At 43.3% G+C, this 17,332-nt stretch overlaps 2 protein-coding genes and 2 pseudogenes across 2 annotated transcripts; 1 reads left to right on the top strand and 3 right to left on the bottom strand.

The window, feature by feature from the left end:
* Positions 1 to 2,173, bottom strand: part of LOC109480140 — a 3,852-nt pseudogene extending 1,679 nt beyond the window's left edge.
* Positions 2,174 to 3,015: 842 nt separating this feature from the next.
* LOC109480139 lies at positions 3,016 to 6,802 on the bottom strand (annotated as a pseudogene).
* A 1,435-nt stretch (positions 6,803 to 8,237) lies between these two features.
* Positions 8,238 to 11,445, bottom strand: LOC109480141. Its single transcript, XM_019782300.1, has 3 exons — positions 11,237 to 11,445; positions 9,492 to 10,530; positions 8,238 to 9,079 (listed from the first exon to the last, which is right to left on the bottom strand). Exons 2-3 carry the CDS (start codon positions 10,473 to 10,475, stop codon positions 8,891 to 8,893), a joined length of 1,173 nt encoding a protein of 390 aa, XP_019637859.1. The 5' UTR covers positions 10,476 to 10,530; positions 11,237 to 11,445; the 3' UTR covers positions 8,238 to 8,890.
* Positions 11,446 to 12,721: 1,276 nt separating this feature from the next.
* Positions 12,722 to 15,792, top strand: LOC109480143. The gene is made up of 4 exons (XM_019782301.1): positions 12,722 to 13,120; positions 13,456 to 13,665; positions 14,206 to 14,403; positions 14,808 to 15,792. Exons 1-4 carry the CDS (start codon positions 12,722 to 12,724, stop codon positions 15,537 to 15,539), a joined length of 1,539 nt encoding a protein of 512 aa, XP_019637860.1. The 3' UTR covers positions 15,540 to 15,792.
* Positions 15,793 to 17,332: the final 1,540 nt, after the last annotated feature.

Genomic DNA, 17,332 nt, shown 5'->3' with positions numbered 1-17,332 from the left:
AGTTGACTCCCAATGCTAGGGGTCAGTGATGAGGGAGAGTTGGCTGCCTGCATGTGGTGAATTAGATATGACGGCGTACTACAGACGTGTCCATCACGGAATAGGGTATGACCGATCCTCGTAAGGCGCTTCTTGTAGTGAAACGGCATCTCCAGAGCTGAAACCCTCTCTGGCAGCAGACAACGGTCGTTATCAATCATCACGTAGTGAAGGTCGTCTGAGGTGGCGAAGTGGGAATGCCCAGACTTCATACAGTTGGCGATGTACAGAAACGTCACATAGGTGAAGAAGTTGTCAGGATGTATTCTGTCGGCCAAGCTGGGTGTGAGCTTGGGGAAGCGCCTAGGTTTGGTACCCAGCTAGCGACGTACGCCGTCACTCCTGTCTGAAAGACTGCCTTGTCGCTGATGTTGCAGTCCACAGCTTGTCTGACGACCGCGGCGTGTTTGTTGTCTAGCGCGGAGAAGGGCAGCAGGACGAGGGACGATGGGACGGTCAGGCCGGTACCGAGCACACGGTCCAGGTAGTGGGTCTTGATCTCCCTCAGGTGGCTCTCTCCCTGACAGTGTGTAACAGGCCATAGGTACGCAGATTTAGATATTGTAGAAAACAAAATGCCCTGTCATTACAGTGTTGTTTTTTCTTCAAATTGTTTTTTTCTTCAAGTTGCTTTATAGATGATGCCCACTGACATACTATGATATATATAATTTCATACTAGCATGAAAGTCCATCTGAGTTGGAGAACAGTTTAATTTTCTTCACATAACTTGTATTCATGTATATGTAACTAACCAGGTAGTGAGAGAGGTTGCTGAAGACTGACTTGACTGAAACTCTTGTAGTAACACAGTCACCCATCCTTGTCACCTGCATGTCATTTGAAAAAAAAAGAATTTATGTATCAGAGAGGTACAGATTTTGGTTTGGACATGTAAACCTTCAGGCGTCTGAACATGCGAAGAATAAGGTTCCAGTGCCAACACAAAGACAATGAAGTTTCGAATTCGTTCCTTATCACTTCTTTTACCACTAATTCATAAGTATTTTCTTACCTGCTCTAAGTCTGCAGAGAAGGAAATACCGCAACCAACAGGTTTTACATCCGGGTCCTCAATGGCTGCGTTGATACTCGCCGGTTTGATGTCCCGGATATTCTTCAGCAGCCATTTTGTTTCCGCCAGGTTTTCCAGGCTATACATTACACAATAAGTACATTACAGCCAGTAGAAGTGTGTCGTAAGATTAACTTTGGAACAACTCAAAATCACTCAGATCGGTTTCATTGTACATAATTTTTAAACCACATCTGTAGTCAGTCCAGACCCAGAAGGTGCTTTTTGAACTCTTAGAAGATTTTGAATGAAAAAAAGAAAAAACAATACTAGTATTAGCCTGATTAAATCGCTTTTACGGTTGCCCGCCTCCCAACATCCCGCCGCCCCCCGAAAAGCGGGAAGGGCCCAACTAGAGCCGCGGACAGCAGAGTTTGCGTTACACAGACTAGAAAAACAATATGATGAAACCTTTATGCATACTTCTTACTAGGTAATTTCTATTTAAGTTGGGTGTAAACACAACACAAACTGACTTACTGAGCCCTCAATGTTTTACAAATTGCACAATAAGTAATTTTCACAAGAATTTTAGGTTTTTGACGTTTGCTCACCTGTCGGCAGTGTCCAGTGTTCTACACCCGGAGACACTCCCGTCTCTCCCCCGTATGAACCTGAGGCTGGAGCCGGGGTGGCTCAGCGCGAGACGGTCCAGCACTACAAACAGGATGTGGCACGCCAGTAACGTCAGGCACGATCCCAGGATGCACCACTTCATCCGTTTCAACACAGTAGACATTCGAGGCATGTCTCTGGGAGAAGATTTAAAAATCATAGTTCACAGTTTACCCGGCCCAGGATACTAATGTAATGAAAGGACAGTGTAAGCTGCATGTAAGAATAAGAAGACAGAAGTCATCATTGTACTTACCTGTCTGTCACAAGAACCCTCAAGATATTTGCCAGCAATGCTGTCTGGAAAGGTTTCCGTCAATCCTTGATTTTCCTTATACCCCGTTACTACAGATGTCTTTGGACGCAAGCCTATTACTGTTTGCTCCAACACAGTAAAGTGTCAATGGTTCCTCCTGTTTGATCTGAAATGGCCTTCTGGTTTCTGAGACGCTTGGGGAAGAGAGTGACTGCGTACGTACACCAGAAGAACTGGTTTTTCTGGTAGCCGGCATCACTCTGTCCAGCAATGTAGGGCAGATATCACAGTAAGGCCACACCGACTTCAGTTTATGGATGACATCCGCGCGCGCATTGATTTTCGCCTGTCCTCAAAAAAAAAATACTTGGGACAGGTGTAATGACGTGCTTTTTGAGCTCTTTTATTGGCAAGTTTCACTATGAAGATGCCAACTCCTTGTCTGAATAGTGCGCAGGTTCTTCCATTGTGGTGGAACTCTTATCTGTGCATATAATCTCATATACTATCAGCCTACAATAAGCTTTATGAAGGACATAGCATGAAACCCTTTACACATCTTGAAGCCAGACAATTCCCACAGAAAACATATAAATATTAGGATCACAGCTGTCCATACACTTTATCCCATAAACGATAGTTTCCCTCCAAACATACAACAACATACAGTACATGTGTGTATGGGACAGGACGGAGCTTATATTTCAATGAAACCCAACACAGTGTGTAAGAAACCCCGTGCTGTATAAAGTCTCTAATATCAAGTAGATATAGATTACATTATAAATCATGGCTTCCATTATTGAACATGAAACATTATTTTGTTTTATATATGACGATGTAGCATCCTTTTCTCTTTTAAATTCACATTTCAATCAATCTTCATATGAATTAATGTGCAAGGTACTATCCTTTCCATTGGTTGGAAAATAAGGTACACATATTTCATGCTGCTGACTTTTCCTATACAGTGAATCAATTTTCGTCCAAGTCTTTTTTTGAGACGAAAGTCAAACTTTATACTTTACACTCTTTTTCCGAAAAAGGATTCTAAACTTCCTAGGTCCGACGTAATCTTTAAAAAGTTACTCCATGCGTATTTTGCTGTATAAAGACACACGTGTACAACAGCCACATTTCGCATACTAGTGACTGTGTAGGTCTCTCTTCAAGAGTGGGCACTGAGCCAGCTCATCTCGTATTATTTTACATCAGGTAAGTAACATTTCAGATGTGAAACGTACAAATATCTGTCGTGTTTTGCACGATTCCTATAGGATAGCAAATTTAACGGTCACGTTTCTTCTTGAACTTTGATTTTGACCCCCGTTTTCACCATCGTGACAAAACCCGGGTACATTTTCAAACCCTAAGTCTTCGCGTCATATCTGACTCCTGAGTAGCTATTTTTCCTTACAGGAGAACATCTCTTTTGTACTCCTTTTCACATATGTCGATATAACTCATCAAGTATTCCACTCTGGCGTCAAGTCCGCCCATGATTCCCTTCGCTTCCTCTTTAATGACACTTGGTAGACCCTTCTCTTTCTTCAGCACCCTCTGAAACATCTCTCCCAGTGTTGATTCCTCCTGCAATACACTTCTAATCCGCTGTACGGTGCTTTCCCTGAAGCGGCAGTTGCTGAGGTAGGTGTTGACGCCCTTCCCGCATGTGTTGTTGCACCTGTCCGGCCGGTGGTTCCAGTCTGTCCCGTACAGCACGGGCGGGCATCTCAGGATGGCGGAACAGACGGAGATGTTGGGGTGAGTCCACCAGGCCTCGGTGTCTCCTGTCGACACCAGGCGGAGTTCAGACTTACCTGCGGAAGCCAAAAAGTTGGATTTCATCACTACATTAAAAATGACTAACATGCAGTTGTGCAACTGTGGAAATTTATGTGCAATTTTTGATGCTATATTCTTCTGTTATTGTGGTCATGGGAAGTCGGGTGTTTTGTGCAAGGTATACGTGCAGTTAGTGTTTCAACAACCCTCATTTTTATATGGTAAACAACCCTCATTTTTATATGGTGATTTTGATGAAAAGATTGCAATGCGTTTCGTTGGCAGCTTCTAATTAACGTTCTATGAAGTGTGACGCACCGAAGTGTTTCCGGTTAGGGCGATGTACCAGGAAGTCTAACAGGAAGATGTCGGCCATATCCAGCAAGGTCTGTCGGGAGTTCTTCATCTTCTCCATGTGTTTGAAACTTGACTCATGGCGGAAGAAACCTCTCAAACTACCCTCATGATGGATACTTGCCTTACTGTGAAAGTCTTTCATGTTCCGACCAAGACGACGTTCAGTACCTGTGAACCCAGGTTAGGCGATAGTTTCTGTTTGGTTCGTGTTGTATTCTCGTTGCCAGAATGTGACTTCAATCGGGAATTGTTCAAGCTAGTCTTGTTTTCTTCCAAAATTTTGCCGCTTGTTAGTCCGGGTATGTTGATGTGTAGTGTTCGGTACACGACTGTTGGCATCCTGTTGATGCCCGTCAGCCGATCTACATAGTAGGCGAAAAGCTCAGCGAGAGCTGTCTGTGGAGTAGCTGTGCCGACACCGGGACGGACAACCAACGCAACACCTGTCAAACCGTCTTCCAGCTTCACCGTGATCTGTTTTGTTTTACCATTGATAAGGTGGCCGCTGACGATTCTAGACTCTCTGAAAGACTTGGAACTTCGCTGTCGTACTTCGAGACGTCTCGTGCATTACAACGGTGATTGTACTCCGCGAGCAGTGTCGATATCCTGCCGTCTGTTTCTTCGTGATCTCTGGGTCTTCCCGCAAGACAAGGCTAGAGCTGGTCTCATTCATGGCAACCATTTTTCTCAGTTGACTCCCAATGCTAGGGGTCAGTGATGAGGGAGAGTTGGCTGCCTGCATGTGGTAGAATTAGATATGACGGCGTACTACAGACGTGTCCATCACGGAATAGGGTATGACCGATCCTCGTAAGGCGCTTCTTGTAGTGAAACGGCATCTCCAGAGCTGAAACCCTCTCTGGCAGCAGACAACGGTCGTTATCAATCATCACGTAGTGAAGGTCGTCTGAGGTGGCGAAGTGGGAATGCCCAGACTTCATACAGTTGGCGATGTACAGAAACGTCACATAGGTGAAGAAGTTGTCAGGATGTATTCTGTCGGCCAAGCTGGGTGTGAGCTTGGGGAAGGCGCCTAGGTTTGGTACCCAGCTAGCGACGTACGCCGTCACTCCTGTCTGAAAGACTGCCTTGTCGCTGATGTTGCAGTCCACAGCTTGTCTGACGACCGCGGCGTGTTTGTTGTCTAGCGCGGAGAAGGGCAGCAGGACGAGGGAGGACGGAACGGTCAGGCCGGTACCGAGCACACGGTCCAGGTAGTGGGTCTTGATCTCCCTCAGATGGCTCTCTCCCTGACAGTGTGTAACAGGTACGCAGATTTAGAAATTGTAGAAAACAAGTTAGGTGGCTTGTCATTACATGTATACAGTGTTTTTTTTTGTTGTGTTGCTTTGTAGATTATGCCTACTGACATATACTATGATATATATGATTTCAATTAATAACTTGTATTCATGTAACTAACCTGGTAGTGTGAGAGGTTGCTGAAGACTGATTTGACTGAAACTCTTGTGGTCACACAGTCACCAGTTCTTGTCACCTTCAAGTCATTAGAAAAAATTAAAAGTATCAGCGAGAGGTAAAGATCTTTTATGTGTGGACATGTAAACCTTCAGGCGTCTGAACATGCGAAGACCAAAGTTCGCACGCCAAGCCAAAGGCAAAAGTTTCATTCCTTATTACTACTTTTACCACTAATTCATAAGTATATTTTTACCTGCTCCAAGTCTGCAGAGAAGGAAATACCGCAACCAACAGGTTTTACATCCGGGTCCTCAATGGCTGTGTTGATAGTCGCCGGTTTGATGTCCCGGATATTCTTCAGCAGCCATTTTGTTTCTGCCAGGTTTTCCAGGCTATACAGTACACAAATAAGTACATTATGACAAGTAGAATTGTATCGTATTAGAATAACTTTGTTGCAACTCAAAATGACATCTGTAGTCAGTTCAGACTGTGAAGCTGCTTTTTGGACTCTTCGAAAATTTTGAATGAAAAATAGCAAAGCATGCAATATGTTGAAACATATTTGCATTAATTCTGAGGTAATTTCTGTTTCAGCATGGAGGTAGCTCCATGGTTTCAGTTGGGTGTAAACACAACACAAACTGACTTACTGAGCCCTCAATGGTTTACAAATTGCACAGTGAGTCAATTTTTCATAGCAATTTTAGGCTCTAGACGTTTGCTCACCTGTCGGCATTGTCCAGTGTTCTACACCCGGAGACACCCCCGCCTCTCCCCCGTATGAACCTGAGGCTGGAGCCGGGGTGGCTCAGTACGAGCCGGTCCAGCACTACAAACAGGAAGTGGCACGCCAGTAACGTTAGGCACGATCCCAGGATGCACCACTTCATCCGGTTCAACACAGTAGACATTCGAGGCATGTCTCTGGAAGATGATTTTTAAAAATCATGGTTCACAGTTATTAGATACAAAACAAAACAAAACATGTCTTATATGTATAAGGCATGGTCTGGCTTGGGGGCCTTCATCTTTGACACTGGGCAGTCTTAATCATGAACCTCCTATAATATCACATAGCAATGAGGTTTAAACCTCCTTGCACATAGCTTAACCCAATACGCTACATCTGAGCATTGCGCAGATGACGACACGTTATTGCATCAATGGAAAGTCTGTATTGCCTTGGATAGAAGCTTTAAACTGGACCGCCCATCCGCAGTAGGCAATAAGTATCTCGAACATTTGGTTTTTAATAACTTTGGTAGGGTCAGTGGTGAGTAATACTCGGATGTCGCAAAATTTTACACCACTGAAATCATGTACCGAGGCAAAATGAACGACAAAACAAGCGAGACAGACGTACAGTGCAGGCAAATACTAACGGGGAGAGCTAGATGTAGAGAGTGTCATTAGAACCATGTGCGTGATAAATGTTTCCCCTGTGCTTAAATATAGTCTCTTACTGTGAATAAACACTGAAACATTGTAAGGCCACACCAAGTAAATTTTATGGATGACGTCCGCGCGCGCATTGATTTTGGCCTGTTCCTAGAAAAAAAAAACAAGAAATTCCGCTTCCTGTAACTATGACCAGAGAGTCACGACAGTGCCACAAATCGTTAGATTGACGTGAACCCCGTAACGCGAAATGGGTAAAGAGCACATGCTTTGTTTCTGCAGGCCTGCAAAAATATGATGAAAGAAACAGGACAGGACGATAACTGCTGTTCCACCTGATTCATTGCTTTTTTGATGATGAATAAACGACTTCTTGCTTGTTAATCTGTGTCACCTCATTCAATTTGTGTCCTAACATTTGTCGTCTCTTAGTATATTTCTAATCTAGGCATCTTGTTTTTCAGGGCCTTTCTTGCTTTTTTTTCGCTCTCTCGCATTAGATGTAGGGTCTCCAAAGGACGTCATCCATAAAATTTACTTGGTGTGGCCTAACAAGACGACACCTACGTGCTTTGTGAAGACCAACGTCACAGACTCGGAGTGTTCTCGCCGGCAGGTACGCGGTATGACGTTCTCAGCTGCAGGGCTTGAGCAACAGTCACGTGGTCCAGACCTGATGATTACCGCACCTGACAGGTGACGCGTCTGTCTTACCAATGTGGCAGACTCATTCGCTCATTGATGAAGTTTCCCTCAAACGATCCTTCCAATGGAAATGTTTTACCGTCAATTCTCAATATGCTGATTATCTTTTTGTAACTTGTCGATGTATGTGCGCATCCGTCTGTCTGTCAGTTCATGTGCATGACGCTATTTATTGTTCTTTTGTCGCTCATAGACAAGCAGGTAAAGAACTTGAAATAAGTACAGAAAAGATTCAAGTGAAACGCATTGCAGTTTGACAACTTTAGCTAACTTCATTTCAAAAGAATCTGCTCTCGTGGCTAATTTGTACCTGGTTGAGCCACACACAAAAGCCGCCAGGTGTCGCTTTGGCATAGATGTAAAGACGACAGAACTTCTAGCATGCAGCATGTAGTCACCATCTCATATATTCATATCTCTCATAACTTTTCATTGACTTTGTTATATGAAAAGTAGTCTTCTTCTTTACGCTACTGGTGCAAGTTAAAAACATTAAACAAGTGAAAAATACAATTACACAGCAATATTGGTTAACTGTCAGGGTTCAAAAGTACTTTATTTATTCTTTGACAATAGATTGAATGTCTAGAATTATTCACAAAATTTCTTCTATAGTCATAATTTTCAATTGACATCGAACAAAAATCAATTTTAATTAACAAGTGACAATTGTATGAATAATTTTGTTGTTAATATATGCAGGCAAGTTCTATGTATGACCTTATTATATGCTAATCAACATGCAATGAAACAAGAACAGAATGATTACAAGCTGCACACAATTTTGCTGCACGAGCCTTTACTTTCTGTTTTCATTTAACACATCTAATATAAATGAAACAATTTCATGTATGCGTGAAATAGAAAATTACAAAAAAAAAAGTAGTATATATGGTGAACGTGCACACTAATCAATTTCATATACATACATGTCTGCGTAAAATATAAATTTACCAAGATAAATTTACTAGTAGTATCTATGGTGAATGTGCAAATAGTGGCTTCTTAGGCTTGACATAGCCTTTAAGCACTTTCCACAAATATCACAAATGTACTGTCTGCAGTTGGTATGTTTCCTTTGGTGCTCCTTGAGTACTCTCCTACTCTTGTACACCCTCTGACACACCTTACAAGGAAACAGCTGCCCCACTTCCAGGTGCTGCTCCTTCATGTGAACTTGCAGGTTCCTCTTGTATCCGAACGTTTTGTTACATTCCCAACACTGGAATTTCTAGTCTTTGTGGACAGTTTTCTGGTGTTTGTGTAGCTCTTGTCTGGAGTTGAAGATGGTACAGCATATGGTACAGCAGGGGTGCTGGGGGTGGTCATGACTACAGTGCTTGGTTAGAGCTCTCCTGTCCTTCCAGGGAGTGCTACATACGGGGCATCTGACCAGCGGTGTTGCAAGTGGCCACTGCACCTGTAAAGAAAATAAATCTCGGTGAAGCAAGGACGATAACACCAAAGAACTACTTATGGCTACCTACATGTATCATCCACTTACATGTGCTCTCAAGCATTGAATTCACTTACAGTAGTGTAGTTTAGAACTGGGGGAATATAAGAATGAACTGACTGCCATCAATATTTCAAGTGAATACAGTGAAAAGAGAATATATGTATAGATAATCTTGTCATTAGTGGTAGTTTTCTCAATTGTACTTGATCATGAATGCTGATGGTTTAACTTGGCAGGAATGAATACCCTTTTTCATAACATCTCTTTGGAATGAAAGCAAACTTAAGAACTAATCTTACAGGACTTGCTAATACAGCTATACAAACTATATCAATAAAATAAGTTTGAGTTTCATTCTAAACTGAACACACACCTGTTGACCATTGCACAGCTCCTGAGAGTTGGCAGACACACCTTCACCTGCAGCAGATGTTGGAGCATCTGTGTTGATGGTGTCCCTGTGCAGCTGCTGCATGCTGTCCCCGCAGCTGTCATCCACAGCAGACGGCACAGCAGGCACTGCTGTCAGGAGGGAGCTCTGTCTGTACATTCCCTGTGTAGAGCTGTCCTCCTGAAACCCTGTGTTATAATCACCATACTCATCACTGTCTGGTTCTACTTTAACCTGTACTTGTACCTGTGCGTCACTTCTAGCTGTGTTTGTAGGGATGGGATCATGTAGCTTTGCTGTTCTCAAGTTCTGAGCTGACAGTGCTGCTGATTCATAGTCAGTTTTTTGTAATGTAATATTTCCACTAGTACTTGATGGGGGAGTTACAGAAAGGACACTATGGTGAGGCTTGATAGAGCCGTAACTTTCAATTCTCCAAAGTACAGCCGGACTGTCTTGACTGGTTCTACCAGTTTCTGATTGCATGTTTTCTATGCTATCTGTGTTAAACTGTTCATGTAACATTTCCTCAGACTCATGTTCCAATAAGGCCATTGGAGATACCTCTTTGATACTGGTATTCTCCCTGACATTAGACCTATTGTCCAGCTGAAAAGTAAAATCATTGGTAGCTCTGCTATTCATATTACTAGTAGAGTCGCTATGTGGACTGCAAAGCCTGTCTGTATTTTCTGAGTAAACTTTTGCTGTGGAAAATTCTGAATGTACAGGCAAAGCCGTCATTTCTTTTGTTGACACGTCACCATAGCAGCTGTTGTTTTGTATGTTGTTGTTGTTTCCTTGTTGTGTTTGTGGACTGGGTGTGGACGGACCGAGGCTGTGGCCACAGCTGATGTCCTGGATGCACCTGAAGGATGTACAGTTGAAGAAATGCCTGAGCACCTGCAGCACGAGGTCCCTGTTGGCTGTGAAGGTACAGTCTGGGCAGCTATAAGACTCCTCCATTGCAAAGTGATAGTCGCACAACTCAGGTGGTGTAGTCACAGGTCTTTGTAAACAGCTGAAATAGATATAACAGACGGCTGTTAATTTCTGGCACAACACAGCATATTTCACACATACACTTGGACATGGGATGTTTAATTCTAGTGTCCACACAATTCCAGCTCTGTCTCTTCCCTCCCAATGTTTATTTTGTTTAAAGTGCAAAGAATATATATTTAACAGGATGCAGAAAATTATGCGAAGAACTCCTAACTCAACTATTTAGCCCAAAATTCTGAAAAACATATACTGTGTACTCATGTTGTAAGTAACTTACAAAGAATTACATGCACTAAGCATGTGCACCACCACCCCCCACCCACAACGAAAACTTTACCCTCTGTAGCATTTTTAGGCAAGGACGGCGTCGTATGTCGACTATACACTTTGATATAATCATGTGGTAGCTTGAGCGGAACGGAAGTGGCCATGCGTATATATGCAGGCAGGACGTGGGGTATGTCTTAAAACAAAGGTGAATTTCAGCTAGACCTAGACCTAACCACAGTAACGTTCGGTTGTATTTGTCAACTTTCACCATACAGAATAGGAGGAACAGGCCTGGAGAGCGATGTTTATAGGGAGAAAGGAACCAAACCTAAAGACTGCCCACGTCCACACCACAAAGTTTGTAGGCCTGTAACCAATTATGCCCCCCCTCCCCCTTTTGGCACGAAAACGTTGTCCTACACCAAGAAAGGCAAACAAGCAGAGGAACCTACCTGTCAGCTGTCTTTCCTAGGATCTCTGCTGAACTATCAAGACCTTTAACAAAGCTCCGAGCTTTCTGGTTTGAAGAAATCCTCTGTAATTCTTGTCGGGATTTACTGAAAACACAGCATGACCTTTGCCCTGATCGTCTGTTAGCATTGTGGGTACAACAGGTGTAGACGATTCCATTGGAGGACAGGGGGAGGAAGGCCGTAAATATCAATTTTGTCATGTTTTACATTATCATTAAAACGAGAAAGGAAAAGACGCAAAAAAATAGCATGTTACCTCCATGTTACATATAGATCATATAACGTTACAGCGTTTTGAGCACGAAGGACCACGTTTGTATAATAGTATAACAACATAGTACGTAAGCATTAATGTTAAATCCACAAATAAAAAATGCGAATGAAATTTTCTCACCTCTAATTATAAGGCTGGACATTCTTTAAAAACAAAATTTATATAATTAACAAACATTCCATGTGAGCCAACTAAATAGAATTCGGAACAGGTTTTCCATTCTTTTTCGTTTTACACATTTCTAACGTTTGACAACGGAAACCGTGACTGTGCAACCCAAGAGATGCACACGGAAAGCTTTTGCAAAGACACCGACTGTGTTAACGTTTCAACGCCTCCACTGTGGCAGAAACTACCCTACGGCATCCTCATAGAAATCTTCCGATGGTTGTCGGTAAAAGAGGTGCTGAATGTTGCCAGGACGTGCCGACACTGGCGGAGATGTGCCCTCTCCGCGTCCGCTTGGGTTCACAGGTGCATCGTGTTGGATTTTACCGCTGGTGGGAGCTCCAAGGGGACGAGTCAGGAGCTTGTCGAGTGGCTGACGACCTGCTTAGGACATGCTATAAGACATGTGAAGGTTAGTACTGGTGCAAGAAACTTCACTCTGCTACTGCCGTGAAGGCAAAAGATACGAACATTCACGGATTATCATTTCAGCACCAAGGAGAGCACCAACCGCCCGCGTCCGGGTGGAAATCAGCACCCAGGGACGGACCTGTTGGAAGGCGTGTGGATCTGTCCTCAGTGCGGCAGGACAGTCCTTACCAGGGATGGCTTGTGGATGGAAACACACAGTTTCCACCGGTCTGTGACTGGATTTAAAGCTACACTTAAGTCCTAACACAATAAAAGAACACCCTAACATTTACACTTCTATCTTTCGTGACTTGGTCACAAGTGCAAAAGGTTTTGCGCAGGTAGGAAACTCAAACTGTCATGGAGGACATCTGCGTACTTACTATTTCGTGTCTTTGTTGCCATGTTGTTTGAGTAACTTGTGCTGTTGATACCGTTTCTATGGATACATTTCGTCATCAACCGTTCATTCTCGAATGATGCAAAACAGACGACATACACACGTTCTCGAACACATGTACATATCAACCAGAGACGGTATCCAAAGCAAACTGCACAACATAGCCATTAACTGACACACGTTTTAGTGCTGCTATCTAATAACTATCAAAATGGCTCAGCGTAGTTTTCCGTGTCGGCGATGTCTACACGACAACTACCGACGGGTTCCCGAGTATCTTCAAGCTCGGATGCGGCGGAGTTTGCCAAGCAGGCGGCGCACTATGTACAGAGTGTCCTTCCCTAACGCTCCGACCCCCGCTGTTCCAAAATGTGTAACACTAAAGGATGATGTTCTTGTTAAAATCTTCAAGTACCTGTCCACGGACGATTTGTGCAGGTGCGCTAAAGTGTGCTCCGCATGGCGGCGCTGCGTCTGCATGTCGCCCCTGTGGGAGGGAAGGCGGGTGGTGTTTGATTATAACGCCTGGTGTGCCATAGACTTCAAACTCAGGTGTAGCAAACATTGCTGGCTTCTAGGCGTGTTTGGTGACGTTATCAGCAAAGTTAAGGTGAGCTTCCGTAAATAGTTTCATCAGGTTGGTAAAGTATAGGATACGGGAGTTTTCTTTTACAAAACCAAATTCTCTATCTCACCTATATATAGAGGCGAGAAGCAGAACTTCTGTCAGAAGCTTTGAGGAGGAAGGTGTCTAATAGACACCGAAACGTCAGCACTTAGGTGAGAAAATTTGGTTGTGAAAGAAAACTCCTGTATCTTAACTTAAGCTTGTATCGCTGAAACAACCATGTTAGAGTTTCGTTAACACCTTATTCTAAGTGGTTAATCCAATCATTTATTACAGAACTTGATCACTCTTCACAAATCTATTGCTATTCTTTCCAGATCATCTTGTCCCTGGTCTGCGAGGGGAGTCAGGACCCTTTCTTCACGGGACTGCGGATCAGACGACAGCAGTACGACATCATGGCGGATCTGGTTGCCAGGGGCAACCTGAAGTCCGTAGAGATGGAGTTCGTACAGCCTGCAAAGAAGCAGAGCGCTTCGTGCGAGCACAGGGAGTGTAATTGGCCGCTCGTCATGTTCCTACGGAAGGTGAGCGGTGGTATGTTGCGATAGTATATAACGAATTGCTGTCCGTATGGAGTGAGTGAGTGAGTGAGTGAGTGAGTGAGTGAGTGAGTGAGTGAGTGAGTGAGTGAGTGAGTGAGTGAGTGAGTGAGTGAGTGAGTGAGTGAGTGAGTGAGTGAGTGAGTGAGTGCCAGTAGAGACGCTGCGCCATACGAGCTGAGAGACTGACGGAAGCGGAAGACAGTCTAACAAGACGAAAGAAATATCCCAAGAGAATTTGGGTTACTATCGTGTCAAACCATTATATCGTTGCTTTTGGTCTGTTAGGCTGAAAGATCAATATTCATCTTGGCCGTTTTAGTTTTTACCCATAATGCCAAGCACAGAATTTTCTGCCAACACATTGACGTGATACATGCATTCATGAGAGCATATCTATATGCCGTATACTGCTACTGTGCCAATACTGTACTTCATATTTTCCGTGACAATACATTCTATGACAATTCCTATGATTCATAAAACATTTTTCACTGCTTGACAAAAAAAAAATTAATTTTTCAGGTTGTCGTGTATCTCCGTGATCTGTCCCACCTGTCGATCCAAGGCCTTCCCGACGTGCACTGCGAAGGGCTGCTGAAGACCCTCCAGCAGGTACCGTCCCTCCGTAGACTGGATCTCAGCCACAAGCGGCAGCCATCCTCTCGGCAGGTGTCCTTACGGGGAAGGCTGCGCAAGGCTATTCCAACAGCTGTTGGCCAGGTGAGGACTCCATGTTGATATGAAATTTTCCTTTTCTATTGTACTGTTTGTTTTTCAAATGTTCGCTTTATTTATTTATCTGTATAAATTTGTTTCCTTTGTTAACCATTTTAAATCCATAGAAGAAAACATTGCACGAAAGCAAAACAATTTAATCAGTCACTACAGAAAATGGAGGGAGCTATCAAATAGGTTGACTGGATAGTATGTAATATGTAATTTAGTGTGTGTGTACTCTTATGTTATACTGTTGTCTTTGTTTATTTCTGTTGTTTGGTAGAATAAAGTTTTTTGTTTTAGGCTAACAATCTTCCAATACATGTAACTTGTGTCAATTGTGTCTAAAGCCAAAACTTTTTGACTACTTTAGTAGACTTTAAGTTGTGCCACTTTAATTGTTTCAGCTCCAAAGTCTCCGAGTGCTGAAGCTAGCTAACATCGACATACAAGACGGTCTGTGGCACGCTCTTTCCGACAGGAAAGCTCCCTCCCTACAACAGCTCAGTCTGGTGGTGTATAACGACTATAACCCGTTCTCACACGCATCCTGGGAACGAGTTTCTCAAAAGTGCCCGGATCTCAAAGTCGAGCTTTTCTTCGTCAAAGGTCCTTGGAGATACGCCCTCACCAGGGCCGAGTTCTGGTCTTTCCTGCGGACAAACATGAAGCTCAAAACGCTGGTAGTTGCACAGAAGAAAGTATCAAACGACATAGAGATGAGGGATATCCTTACCACGATTATAGAACGACATGCGCAGGTCCTGGAGACACTGCTGTTTCTACAGTCCGACAAGCAGCCCGTCGCCCCGACGAACATTGTCGAGTTTGTACGAAGTTGTCCGAAGCTTACCGATCTGGTCATAGGTCCTGCGATCGGCGACAGGAGACTAAAAGCAGCGGCGAAAGCAGGACAAGGTAGACTGCGGCGTCTACAAGTTCGCCTGGTGTTGAAGGAAGTGCGACACCCGCCAAGACCTCGCCTCATGACGCGTGAAGAAGCTGGCATACTTCACACCGAGATGACGCGGTTGCTAGGATACAAGTGGACGACCCCTCCCCACATGACCTTAGCTGAGAACTTCGAAGATGCGCATGACATTCTACCTCAGGACAAAATTATTGAACAATATTTGTAAAACAATCGATCAGTTTTGTGGAACTGAAGTATAGATTTACTTTGCTATAACAAATCGTCACTTTAACACAAAACTGATTCAAGCAACGATGTTTTGTAAGGAAATAATACACTAGTACTATAATCTGGTGATAGTTTGTCAGCATTGTCAATATTAGTTAATGGTTTATCAATGTGCAACATTGCAGTAAATATAATATGCACTTTGTGTCATTTTCGCAAGTCGGCGATGTTTGATTACTCACACTCCGAATATGGCCTCCCGGACATTGCCGAACTACCCTCAACCATGGTTAGGAGTAGGTCGGGAGTAAGGTCGGCTGTGGTTGGCTGCTGTTCGTGTTCAGCGAGGTCGGCTACTGTTCGGGTGAGCCAGCCGAATGTTTCAAAATGCTAAAACATTTGGGTGTGAATGGAAGGTTTAGCCATGGTTGGCTAGTGTTCGGGAGTAGGTCAGCAGTGGTTGGAGCGTGGTTGGCAGTCAAATTTGACTCAAATTTGACTCAAATTTGATTTAATTCCTATTGAAAGTTAGAAATTGCAGTGCATGTACTTCGTCATCATAGAAGGAAATTTAAAATCTTTCTGATATGTTGGCTCCTAGTGCCACAGTCATCTTATTTGAGTCTAATACTCGTGCATACAAGTAAGAGAATTGCAATTTTAACGCCCTCTACTTTTGGAATTCCTTCATGCTGACAACATTTTATCTCATATAGGCCACCATATTTGCATTTCCGGCGACTTTTGACTTATATAAAACTCACTACTCATAAAGCCTTTTAGTGGCTAATATTTCCCAGTGATGAACTTTCTTGCACTTTTGTACTTTCACCGACTTATGGGGGGGGGGGGGAGGGCACAATCGTACAGCATTATCTGATCTAGAAAATGTGTTGAGTTAGCAATTTTTTAAATGGGTTTAGTGTTGACTTTTGCCTTAATGATATTTACAAATCTGTCATTTCAGCTAGCATGATGGAACATTCCATTGTTCTGCTGTGCCCTCCCGTAGCGTTGAAACTGACAACATTTATCATATCACATTTATCATACCACATACCTGGACGATAACGAAGTCTAAATTTGTTTGGGATTCGTGGGATACTCAAACATGAACGACCTCTTGCTGAATTACACCCGGCTATACAATACATATCTAATCACTGATATCAGTTATAACGGTTCCTAACTATTGAAATGACAACTCAGATGACATAAACGTGCGGTAAGCAGTTTGTTATTCACACATTGGCGCTGACCTCGTGGGCAATGTCAACCTTACTTGCTCATAAAAAATCGTGACATCAAACGTCAGCAATTCTTATACAACAAAGAGTACAATTCAATGATTTAAAACTATTAGCCTGTTCGGATGTGAGTGGTCGTCGTGTTTAAACGTTTTTGCGTTTTAAGTATATACCTTCGAGTCATTGCAAGCCCTTTCAACTAGAAGCGATCGGGTACCTCACTATATCACAGCTGTCGGGGTTCCCGACGGTGGAAGCGATGTGTTGATAACAAAAGAATGCCATTAGCAGTTTGCTTTTGACACAGACTAAAAGAGTTCACCGGTAGGGTAAATTTTGTGTCAGTACATCAAAGGACTATCAATATTTGTCACTGATATGGCGGACTAAATGTGGTGCTCAATCGATATCTGTACGCGCGGCACTTTGAGCATGAAGACAAACAACAGCGAATGACGAATTTCAGGTACGCCATTATCAAACACAGATAAAGTCCGTTTTACGGTACAAGCTTACAATCCTTTACCTTCGAGATGCAAAATTT

The sequence above is a fragment of the Branchiostoma belcheri genome, unplaced genomic scaffold (assembly GCF_001625305.1).
Source record: "Branchiostoma belcheri isolate BF01 breed outbred unplaced genomic scaffold, Haploidv18h27 scaffold5, whole genome shotgun sequence".
Taxonomy (NCBI): domain Eukaryota; kingdom Metazoa; phylum Chordata; class Leptocardii; order Amphioxiformes; family Branchiostomatidae; genus Branchiostoma; species Branchiostoma belcheri.
The sequence above is the reverse complement of the archived record's forward strand: the minus strand, read 5'-3'. Positions and strand labels throughout refer to the sequence as shown.

Bases quoted from the DNA above. Each gene is read 5' to 3' on its own strand.
- LOC109480143 (XM_019782301.1), top strand. From the start codon at position 12,722: ATGGCTCAGCGTAGTTTTCCGTGTCGGCGATGTCTACACGACAACTAC. The intron at 13,121-13,455 runs GTGAGCTTCCGT...TATTCTTTCCAG, and splicing joins ACGTTATCAGCAAAGTTAAG to ATCATCTTGTCCCTGGTCTG. The intron at 14,404-14,807 runs GTGAGGACTCCA...TAATTGTTTCAG, and splicing joins TTCCAACAGCTGTTGGCCAG to CTCCAAAGTCTCCGAGTGCT.
- LOC109480141 (XM_019782300.1), bottom strand. From the start codon at position 10,475: ATGGAGGAGTCTTATAGCTGCCCAGACTGTACCTTCACAGCCAACAGG. The intron at 9,080-9,491 runs GTGTGTGTTCAG...TTTTCTTTACAG, and splicing joins AGCTGTGCAATGGTCAACAG to GTGCAGTGGCCACTTGCAAC.